This window comes from Xenopus laevis, chromosome 3L (genome assembly GCF_017654675.1).
Source record: "Xenopus laevis strain J_2021 chromosome 3L, Xenopus_laevis_v10.1, whole genome shotgun sequence".
Classification (NCBI taxonomy): Eukaryota; Metazoa; Chordata; class Amphibia; order Anura; family Pipidae; genus Xenopus; species Xenopus laevis.
The window spans coordinates 143,664,774-143,677,100 of NC_054375.1; the positions used below are offsets into that span (position 1 = coordinate 143,664,774).

At 40.7% G+C, this 12,327-nt stretch overlaps 1 protein-coding gene across 4 annotated transcripts in view; it reads right to left on the reverse strand.

Annotated features, from left to right (window-relative positions):
• The window catches only part of adgrl1.L (adhesion G protein-coupled receptor L1 L homeolog), a 191,312-nt gene that overhangs the window by 52,286 nt on the left and 126,699 nt on the right, over window positions 1-12,327 (reverse strand). For all 4 annotated transcript variants that reach the window (XM_041587189.1, XM_018253629.2, XM_041587188.1 and 1 more), the window contains exon 4: window positions 4,873-4,982. In XM_041587189.1, coding sequence (XP_041443123.1) covers window positions 4,873-4,982 — 110 coding nt within the window. The remainder of the gene's footprint in view (window positions 1-4,872; window positions 4,983-12,327) is intronic.

Below are 12,327 nucleotides of genomic sequence, written 5' to 3' on the forward strand. Positions count from 1 at the left end.
TTGCTTACTTGGTGACCTTGCCAGTGCAGATCTAATAATGTATACCCGGCTTTACTGAAAGGTGAACGTTAGCCCAAGCATCAATGTTTAAGCATCCAACTAACCTGAAGAACCTAGTAGTCTCTTACTTTGTATAGAAGGTCCTGGTTCAGGCTGCTATTACTCAGTAGGGTTCCAGAACAAAGCAAGGCTTGTCTGGTGATGGCAGGTTCCTTTAAGGAATGTGGAACCCATAAATTAACATTGAGAGACATAAAAGTGAAAAAGAGGTATAAGTAATTTCCTTAAAAGTCAGTAAAGCTGAGTCTCTATTAAGTAAACATGGACCTCTTAGACAAGTTGCTTTGGGAAGACGTAGGACCAATACATATCAAAAAGGACCCCAAACTATACCTTTTAGGTCAACACTGGGCATAGATACTGTATCCAAAGTGACTGATGAAAGACAAATGAGGATGAAGGAAAATTCCAAGGCCAAGTAAACAAATAAGTGTAAGCAAGTGCAGAGTGGGTTCTGGGAGTGATCCAAGGCTAATTAAAGTATAACTATTAGTGCAATGGTAATACAACTGACCGGGCCAAAAAAACTTCAAATATACAAAAAAAGGATTCATCAGTGCACATTTCCTGGTCCCATGTTTTAAAAGTAATTTATTCTGTGCAAAGAGTCTTTGGGCTTTGCGTCTAGAATGGACCACTCTGCTAAAAAGTACTGTTGTTGAGTATTGCACCAAATGACTAGGAATGAGATGCATAGTGACTAGCTAAATTGTGTAAGTTTAATCCTTGAAATATTCATGAGGGAGATTACTAATGTTTAAGGTTAGCTTGGGTTTTATTATTATTTCATCAGAAAAATCCTCCTACAATGTGTGCCCTGTTTGAAGTGGAGTGTCCCAAAGAAGTATACCTGGATGTTAGCAGTTGAGTGCAAGAGGTGTGTGGTTTTTGGATGTTACATCCTCCTGCTAAGGGCAGTTTGTTTGAAGATCTAAGAGTATTGGCCTTTTTAATTGTCAATTCTCATGGAAAGAATGGAAGGCTGTGATGACTCAACCATCACCGCTGAAGGTATCAAAAATTCCATTCGCCATGAGGTCAGAAAAAAAAGAACTTTGATGTCCTGGAGTTATCTATCCTAAATCTCAGCATTGTGATATCTGCATGGAAAAAGTTTTTCTGTCCTGCTGTGCGATATTAAAGCAACAGATGATATGAAAAGAAAGTGCGCTAGGCAAGATAAATGGTCATTAGTGTTAAGTGTATTGGTATATCTACAGAACAGAAAAAAGAAAAGAATTTATGAAGCTGTACAACTTTGATATGATTTCTTAAATTCACAGGATGAATGTCCCCCTGTGCTTTTTCGGTAATTAAATGGTGGTTCTGGGTTTTCTGGTGTCAGAGGACAGTGGAGCTCATTTATAAACACTGGGCAAATTTGCACCTGGACAGTAACCCCTAGCAACCAATCAGAGGTCTGCTTTCATTGCTCAATTTGCAGCTGGCTGAAAAAAGCCACTCACTGATTGGTTGCTATTGGTGACTGCCTAGGTGCAAATTTGCCGGTGTTTATAAATGAGCCTCAGTCTGTGTTATAATGATGTTAGGACATTGGAAAGCACAAATAAGAAATTAATTTTCCATGCTACACTCATTAATGCCCATCAAATTGCTCACTTTAAACTCTTGAGGAGGAAATCAGGCTAGTTTGTACATACCTACCATCATGATCAACATGTCTACCAAAAGCAAGAGCCATTTAGCAGCTTTTAGCAACCCACTTCTGACTCTTAAAAGGGCCCTGTTTTGCCACTTCATATGTCAGATGCCCAAGCAAATGCTTTCTGCTTAAGTCTTTGGAAGAGCTCATAGCCACCTGGTATCCAAAATTTCACAAATGGTGGTAACTCTGCAGTAGGGCATCCCAAATGATGCATGCCACCATATATCCACCATATTCAAGTACCAGTGCACTCTTCAAGCCGGCCAAACCTCCTAGATAATCTTAATCCACTTCAATATATTAAAATAGATAAATCAAACAAAATATCCTCAGACCATGATACCAACTACAATCAAGAGCAACGGGGTTCCGTTCCGACCGGGCCTCTTCAAACCAGTTAAAAACGTGGATTTTTCTGCTTCAGAAATGTGATAGCAAGCAGACCAAACTGGAATTATCAGGGCAAGTTATAACAAAAGAAGTAAGTAAATCCCACTTTACTGAACAAAATATCTGATATCCATTGCAACCTTACAAGACATCATAATCTAGATAGGGAGAGGGATTCCCACTACCAGTCAGTGAGCCACATCTATTTTACAAGTTAGAAATTTAGCATTTTATCAAAATCTTTAGGATTAGGATAGACGTATTTGTTTTCCTCAAAAATGACTCAAATATACAGTTATATAGATTTTTGAGGATGCACGACTGGCTGGGCATCTGGTTTGTGTGGGTGAATGTGAAGAGGAACAAAGTAACTATTCCAGCACTTTCGTTTATCTCTGTCTCTTATTTCCACAATCACATAACCCCTTTATTTTACCCTAACAATATCTTTACCTAAGGCAGCTGCTCCTTCCGTTGTCACTCACTAGGGAATAGCAGCAAGCAGAAACAGTATTTTTAGAAATCCAAAACCAACCTGGTTTTAGGCGTTTTCGAAAATGTTTTGTAAAGTGCCAACAAAACTTACTAGCTGTGTTATGTTCTGCCCATGACTTATACCAACCTTCTTGCAAGAAACTCAATGGTATAAATCTGCAAAGTATTATAAAGAGTAGAACTCCACAGTAGAGGAACTTCTTTCCCCCAAAGACTAGAACAAGACCCAGTAGACAAGACCCCTATTGTCCAAGGTGGCAACTCAAAACTGTTGTGATAGTGACAGATGGTTGAGAGGCTGGTGGAATGCAGATATATTTATCTTCAGCCTCTCACTATTATTGAGGAGGTCTTTTCATATCTCTGGCTGATGTTCCCTTACAAATATTACAGGTTTTATAGCTTTTTGTACCACCTCATATTACTCGCATAGAAAGAAGTGTGTGAGACGTATCCTGAAGACCATGCAGTGGACCTTCAGTAAGTCAGTAGATAAAGGAAAGCAATGATCCTTACCCCACCTATATTTTGAATACACATATATATGGAATTGCACCCAATCTAAACCATACCATAGGTAGTATAGACGTCCAAGTAGCACACATATGGACATAAAGCCAGTCGGTACCATGATGTGTCTATCTGAACCATAGTATAGGCATCTAAGCACTTTAGATCAACTCCAAAAACAATGGGAAGAACATGCCCTGCTATTCACTATGCTCTGCAGCTTCATCAGTTAATTAACTTCATCAATTAAATGTGAATGACTTTTATTCCTCAGGGTACTCTGGGCATGGTAAGATAAGTCGCAAGTTGCCTTGCTGTAGTCCCCCAGCTTCATGATTCTATCCTATATAGAAAAATAATTGGTCCAAACAACCAGTGGCACCTAGTAGTAAATTAATAGTATGCCCCTCCCCCTATCTGTGTGGCTTGCCATATGCTGGAAGATATATCTTCCAGCAGATTTTCAATCAAGACATTAGTAACTGCAACCACAACTGGGCATACGCTGTCCACATCAATGAATGTGTGCTTTGCCATGACTGTATTCTTCCACTGTTCATTATACTAAACTACGCTGAACATTTAGTAGGAAATATCTATATAAATAAGTCAAATCAACTGGGCTTGCTGTGTTTTTTCCTTGAAGAATTTCACCAGTCATCCGGAAGACTGGTGAAATGTCTTCAAGAAAAAAAACACAGCAAGTCCAGTTGATTTGACTTATCTCTACAGATGTACCATGACCTGGATGAATGAGAATCTTCATAAACAATTAGTAGGAATAGATAGATGAGCTTTCTAACCAATGCCACAAGCACAAGTGCTGGAGCACTAAGGGGCGCACAATATTAGGGCCATAGAGGGGGCACTTGTACCAGTTGCATTCTAAAGCGAAGGTTCAAGTCACAGTTCTTATGAAGAGGAAGAAAGTCTTCTTCTTAAAGTCTGCTGTCAACACAGGTACAGAGAACCCCAGCCCCTTGCATGACTCGGCTCTGCTACTTCTCAGTTGGTCACCGTGCCGCCATCTTTGTCTATATTCCCAATGGTGCCTTGTGTTGACTGAGCAGCAAATACGCATTGCAGTGATTTTGCTGAGCAAATATATGAGCACATATTTGGCACCAGCACATATATGAACATGTGTTGGTTCCAAACACTTGAATTTGCCTTTCATTGTCCTTTTAAAACAAAATTATATGGCAATTCTAGAATTTAACCTATAGTTTAAGTCTACTACTTTTTTTTGGGGGGGGGGTCTTGCTTTGCCTGCTATATTCTGTTTTTAATATTAATATCCTTGACTTTGAATAATCTTGAAATATAATTTTCTTTCGGTTCTCTCTGTGCTGCATACTGCAGGTGTTGTTCTGTGCGATGGTTATTATGTGCTGCGTGATAATCACTTGTGTAGTTTCCTTTGGGGTTTTCCCATCCCCTGACATTTGTATATGGAACCCTGAATTTTGACCAGCACTGTGTATTTGAATGCAGGTGCTGAATATTGTCGTTGGGAATGAAGTGTCGCTTGGAGATTTTATTAATGTCATGTCTTGCTTCTGTTCAGATTGTTGTGTTCTTCTACATTATCACTTCATAGTGCTTTGTGTTACTGAAGATCTATGTGTTTATGATACACTTGTCGCCTGTGCTGGACTTGTGTATTTATTGTGCAGTACAATCTCGGTGTGTGTGTGGCCATTTCATTATTATACACAATGTGCTTTGGCAGTTTCATTCTGTATACTCACTGTATGGGACGCAGTCATACTGGACTTCCAAGTACTTGTAGGTTCCTGGACACGGATCAGGAAAGGAGTCTGATCCAGCAACAACAACACACTGCGTGCGATTGTTGCACCTGCAGCGACAAAAAACATTGTACAGTGTTAACACAACATCGTTATTTGTAAATGCTTTTAAAAGAGAATGACTAGAGAACGGCAAGATGGATTCAGAAGCCATACACACACAGAAAAATGGCTTAGAAATTTGTTGAATAATTTCCAATATTCCCTGACCATATTTCTAAGACCAGGACAATTTTTGCGTCTTTCAGCCACCGCAGTGGTTGCATATAAAATAATAATGTCAGTTTCCTACTGGGCTATTATCTTTGACTTTAAGGGGCCGATTCACAAAGGGTCGAATATCGAGGGTTAATTAACCCTCGATATTCGACTGGGAATTAAAATCCTTCGATTTCGAATATCGAAGTCGAAGGATTTTAGCGCAAATAGTGCGATTGAAGGATTATTCCTTTGATCAAACGATAAAATCCTTCGAATCGAATGATTCGAAGGATTTTAATCCAACGATCGAAGGAATATCCTTCGATCAAAAAAAGTTAGGCAAGCCTATGGGGACCTTCCCCATAGGCTAACATTGACTTCGGTAGCTTTTAGATGGCGAACTAGGGGGTCGAAGTTTTTTCTTAAAGAGACAGTACTTCGACTATCGAATGGTCAAATGGTCGAACGATTTTTTGTTCGAATAGTTCGATTCGAAGTCGTAGTCGAAGGTCGTAGTAGCCCATTGGATGGTCGAAGTAGCCCAAAAAACACTTCGAAATTCGAAGTTTTTTTACTTCGAATCCTTCACTCGAAGTTAGTGAATCGGCCCCTAAGTATTTCTTTTTTAAGTTATAACTGAAATGGAATAGTGCTTTCTAATCCCCTTGATTTTATAAACTAATATGCTGTTGACTTGTGATCAAAATACTAGTCCACCAAGGTAAGGCTCATGGCACATCAGGCGATTCTGGAAACGTACCATCAGAGATATGTCTGGTCATCAACTATGTTGTCTGATAATGATTTGAAGGACAACCACCAACCAACAGTGCGGGCCAATTACTACTTCAAAAATATGCCCATTAGTGTTAATTCACTTTGGGGTGCCCCTTGCCAATTTGATTGATGTTAGATAGAGATAGGTAGGGGCAGGATGAGGGGCTCCTACATGTCTGTGTATTCAGGGGTCGGGTGAAGTCCTCTGCATTTCATTTTGGACAGTTTTAGCCCTTTACACCCTGCCCTGCACATTGTAAATAACCCCCAACATCAGTTTGAAGAAAATATTTCCTAGCCATCAGGGAGTAAGGAAAACATTTTCTTTTTGCTGCTCTAATACAACCGTTGGCAAGAGCTATGGGTGTTTCTTTCCATTTCTCTGGATGATTGATGCCGGGTGGGCCACCGAAGCTTTGAACCTGATGGACAAATGATCCTTTTCAACCCAAATTAACTATGTTTCTGTGTAATGAATGTACATCCCCGCTGGGTTATGTAAGAACAAAGTGAGTGGTAATTTTACAGGTTAAAATGTTTGCCAGAGTGATGTCAAACGTGACAAAAGCAGAAAAAATACTTTTATTAGCTGTGAAAAATGGCAATTCAGCTTGTCTTTGTCCACTTAATGTCGCCTTTTGGGGGAGTATTGAGCGTGCAATCAGCATTAGAGAGGAGAGAGCGGAATCTGGTGTGCTTATGTGAGTCATTGAAGTCTGAAGCAGAATGGAGAAGGGGATAATCTGCATTCAGGAGATTTAATTTTCATACAGATGTACTTTGCACATTTATGTAAGGGCCAGTGTGCACCTATTCACTCAACACAAAGTATTCCAGGTCTAATCGTCCTCAAAGTTAAGGGCTTAACCCCCTGGAGTCACTTGGGTTAATGCCAAACTGTATCTCAAACCTAAGGAAATCATAGCACATATTTTATTGGAAGAGATTATAAAGAGGATGCTGATATTTATTTTTCTCAAGAGGAATAACATAGGAGATCCTGCTGTTCTCTCTCTCTCTCTCTCGGAGGCTGAAGCGGAACCACAAAGCCCTTGCTATTTAGTAATCTCCTGAGCTCTAGCCAAAGAAGAGTATAAACAGCACAAGGATCTGTTGCAACTCACATACACAGCAGAGACCTCTTTGACCTATTGTACTAAATCCCAGCAAATACCTCACTGGACAATGACCTGAGTATGACACTATTCACTGAAGTTCAACAATATCCAAAGAGCAGCGGATGAAGAGAATTGACATGATAAAAAACGTTTCATTAGTCTATGGTAGTTTCAATGATAAACCAAGTTGATCTGGGAATCTTTTTGGTGTATAAAGAAAAAAGGTCTTGCTGACCTTTACTACTACACATGCTCCCATGGACTTTCAAGGGCTATTTTTTTTTTATAAATCTGTGCCTAATGCTGGCAGCTAGTAATTATAGGGCTCCCTTGACCAGTTAGTGCCGGAAGATGACTAAGGATTAAGGGGCAGGCAAAACGTACAAGGAACTTGGAGATATCACTTGTTTTTCAATTTGGGTTAATGCCAAACTGTATCTCCAACCTAAGGAAATCATAGCACATACTTTATTCGAAGAGATTAAAAATGGGATCCTGATATTTATTTTTCTCAAGAGGAATAACATAGGAGATCCTGCTGTTCTCTCTCTCTCTCTCTTTCAGAGGCTGAAGAAGAACCACAAAGCCCTTGCTATTTAGTAATCTCTTGAGCTATAGCCAAAGAATTGGAGTATAAACAGCACAAGGATTTGTTGCAACTCACATACACAGCAGAGACCTCTTTGACCTGGAGTGATTTGCATGTCTCCGCCCATGATGCCTTATGGGAGAATCAAAACTCTCATTTTTGGTATCTAGGCAGTGCTGTGTGTATGGCATGAGACAAGTAAATACCTTCTGATTCCAGAAGGCATCACTCTGCACCTATTGTACTAAACACCGGCAAATACCTCACTGGACAATGACCTAAGTATGACACGATTCAAGTTTAACAATATCCGAAGAGCAGCGGGCTGAAGAGAATTGACACCTTGAAACTTTTCATTAGTCTATGGTAGTTTCAATGATAAACCAAGTTGATCTGGGAATCTTTTTGGTGTATAAAGAAAAAGGTCTTGCTGATCTTTACTACTACACATGCTCCCTTGGATTTTCAAGGGCTACTTTTTTTAAATCTGTGCCTGGCAGCTAGTAATTATAGGGCTCCCTTAACCAGTTAGTGCCGGAAGATGACTAAGGATTAAGGGGCAGGCAAAATGTACAAGGAACTTGGAGATATCACTTGTTTTTCCCATACTAACTAGGTTCAACCTAACTGGCTCTTGGATGGCCCCCTTATTTATACCTCACTTCACTTGAATTTCCCAAGACACTTTCTTGGAGGATATTGTCTTACAGCAGTCTTCAGATATGATCACTCCTATTTGATGCCCCCAAATTTCCAATTCTAACATTTTGCTATTTACAGAATTGGCAAAATCTGCTCCACAGACAGTTCAGTGGAACCACACATTCACTCTTTTATGCGTTACCTCCACTTATCAGAGACAGAGAGATACTTCCAAAGAAAATACAAGCTGTGCATTGACTCCGACTTGAGTAAAGGACAGCCACACTTCGAGAAGAGTATTTATACCTATATGACACTAAGGGGCAGAATTTTTGAGTTTCAAAATTCACATCTCGAACATGGAAAAAGTCCTAATTCGAAATATTCGCCACCTAAAACCTGACGAATTCATGTACAAGTAAATGGCAGAGGTCAGTTGAACCGTTTGGAGATGCTAATAGCCTTCCTGATATTCTAGAAGAACACGATTCGTAGGCATCTAATACAATTAGAATTTTCGGGGCGGAACCATTCGATCTAATGTTAGACATTGAAATTTTTTCTTAAACAACCTCCCAGTCGAATTGTGAGTATATACGAATTAAAAATTCGACCTTTGATAAATGGGCCTCTAACAGCATGATGTAGTCAACTGCTGCCTCCACCATATGATAGCATCAGTTGCATGGTATATTCTAAGGGTTAATGCTTTTAAGTTCTCAGGTTCAGCATAGTTAGAAAGTTCCCAGATATGGACATCATCTGCTATTATCTCTTGCTGAGAGGTATATCTTTCTGTACTGAGAAAACTCCTGCGACAGTATCAAATTAAAACACTTGATAGCTTTCTAAGTCAGCAATGCCAAAAATAAGGCCTGCGAGTTATATCTGTCCCTTCCAAAGGACTTCCAAAGGGGTTTGGGCCATCTATTATAATGCTACATTTTACATGGACACTAATCCCAAGACAAGTTTGCTAGGTAGGTCTAGCCTCAACTACTGATAGCAACCAATGCTCTTTTTATGACTAAGTTAATTAAACTGCCATCTAGCATGTGCCCCAAAGAGTTGCCTGAAGGGTCTGGCCACATGGGCAGATTCCGGGAGATTAGTCTCCTCTTCTTCACGGCCACTAATCTCCCCGATCTGCCTTCCGCCGGCTAAAATGTAAATCGTCTGGGGGCAGGAACACGGAGCACTTCGTTTTCCGAAGTCGCCTGAAGTTTCCTCATGAGGCAATTACGGGCGACTTCGGAAAACAAAGCACTCCATGTGCCTGCCCCCAGGTGATTTACATTTTAGCTGGCGGAAGGCAGATCGGGGAGATTAGTCGCCGCAAAGAAGAGGAGATTTGTCGCCTGGCGACTAATCTCCCCGAATCTCCCCGTGTGGCCAGACCCTAAGGGTTAGTTCACATGAGGAGATTTTTTTGCCTGGCGACTAATCGCCTCTTCTTCTGGGCCTGGGCCTCTACTTCTGGGCCTGCAATAAAGTACACGCGACGCTTCATTTTTCGAAGTGAGGCACCTTCGGGCAACTTATCATTATAACGGATGGGAAGACACGCAGTGGCAGTTCGGGGAGATTGTCACCCAGAAGAAGAGGCGTTTAGTCGCCAGGTGACAAAATCTCCCTGAATCTCCATCGTGTGAACTAACCCTAAAGAGTGGGGCAAAGTCCCATGTAATATGCATCTTCACTTAGCTTAACAAATGTGTTGTCCTAAAGGCCAGTTAACCAACCACAATGGCTCGTCCTTCCCTTTACTCATAGTTAATGACCCTTTTACAGGGCCAGTGGTGATTTAGTGAGTCAATTAAGAAGCTCAACAAAGAGACACATACTCATAATGGCAGTAATGAACCAGCAGGTGACCACAGCTTAGGGTGGGAGAACAAAAGCCGCTGTATTCTAAGAGCAAAATAACCACCCCCCACACACCTCAAGGAGCAAGTTCTATAGTGAGAATATACATCTAGGAGACGAACCACCATGATTCTTGCTATCTGCTATTAGATGGAAACACTCAGTCTTAAGGTTCGGTGATATTATGAGTTTATATGATCCATTTTAGGATGAATATATTGGAATAACCAATAACCAAGGGTGCTGCTCATTGCCTCAGTATGACTATGGCCTTTAATTATTAACGAGTTCTTAAATTATTAACAAAGCCTACCCTCAGATGGAGACAATACACTTTCTCTTATTTTCATCTCTCCGTGCTTATAAACCGGTAGGAGGAAGAGAAAGGTTAGGCAACTGGAAGAAATAAACAAATCGAACTAGGAATATATTATAGCTAGCTGTGCATGTTAATACACTTACCTGGGAATATGCTTATTTTGCCGGAGATAACTTATTTTCAAGAAAATTACATTGCAAACAAATGCAAAATAAACTAAGATAAATGGGGTATCTGCTAGAGAAATGTAAAGACATATAAATAGAGAAGAATGTAGAGATCAACAGCACGTGGTTTAAAGAAGAACTAAACCCTAAAGAGTAATATAGCTAAAATTTGCATATTTTATATACTGCACTTATTGCACCAGCCTAAAGGGTCCGCCTCTCGTTAGCAGCAGTGATTCAGGACTTCAAACTAGTCACAGGGGGTCACCATCTTGGAAAGTGTCTGTGACACTCACATGCTCAGTGGGCTCTGAGCAGCTGTTGAGAAGCTAAGCTTAGGGAGCGTCACTAATTATCAAGCAGAAAATGAGGTTGGTCTGTAATATAAGCTGATGCTACAGGGCTGATTATTAAATTCTGATGCTAATTGCACTGGTTTCTGTGCTGCCATGTAGTAATTATCTGTATTAATTACTAATCAGCCTTATATTGTGACATTTCTATTCTATGGGTACTGTATATTGTGAGTGGGTCCCTAAGCTCAGTATGTGACAGCAGCACAGAGCATGTGCAGTGAATCAGCAGAAAAGAAGATGGGGAGCTACCGGGGCATCTTTGGAGACACAGATCTTTACTGCTAAAGGGCTGTGGTTGCCTTGGGCTGGTACAGAAGCCCAAAACATAATGTACAGCATTTCTATCTACTTCTTTAGTTAGGCTTTAGTTGTCCTTTAAGGTGTACGGCAATGGTAAATGGGGTAAGCTAATAAAAATCTGCTACCCTCTGTGGATCTTGTGCCATTGATACCAATGAGAAGTGTTGCAGGGAAAAGGCTTCTATACGAAGGCAAGGGCAACATGTACAATATTGATGAGTAGGAATAGATTGAAAAATCCACGCCCAAACATAACCTGCCCTTTCTCAGCCTGGACAGTTATGCCATCATAACCTGTGCCTGCTCATCTCTGATGTCATCAGATGGGGAGGTATGAGGCAAGCAAGAGTATACTGTATAACTGAACGATGGCTGGCTAACCACCACCCAACTCACCACTCAGTCCAGGCAACACTAGCACTCAACATAAAAATGGCCCATAATGTACCAGTTCTACCTGATATTATTATTATCCTTTATTTATAGAGCACCAACATATTCTGTAGAGTTTTACAGAGATTTTACATCACTCCCTTCAGTTCCAGTCTAAGGTCCTTTTCACGTTCACATGCTAGGGCCAATTTTATCAGGAGCCAATTAGCCTGCCTGTATGATGAATTGCAGGGTTCACAGATACAAGGGAGCCCAAGAATTAGCCCTGGAATTAGCACCTGCCTTGATGATGTGCTACTCCCTTTGTTCCCTTTGCATGTTGTGCCTATATTGGAACAGCACCACTTCTCTTAAAAATACCTTTATTGCAACATTTTAGGGCATTACAGCAACGTTTCAGGCCACGTTTGGCCCATTTTTATTCTTCATAAGAGAAGGGGTGCTGTTCCATTTTGGCAATTGTGTATACACTAATGGGAAGTGGACATTGGAGGAGCCTGCACCACACAAAGATTTGAAGTGTTGTGCCGACTACTTTCTACCATGTTGTAGACTGACTTAAGTCTAGTGTATGACATAACAATTCTGTGGTCAGGGGCGTAACTATAGAGGAAGCAGACCCTGCAGCTGCAGGGGGGCCCAGGAGGTATAGGGGCCCCATGAGGCT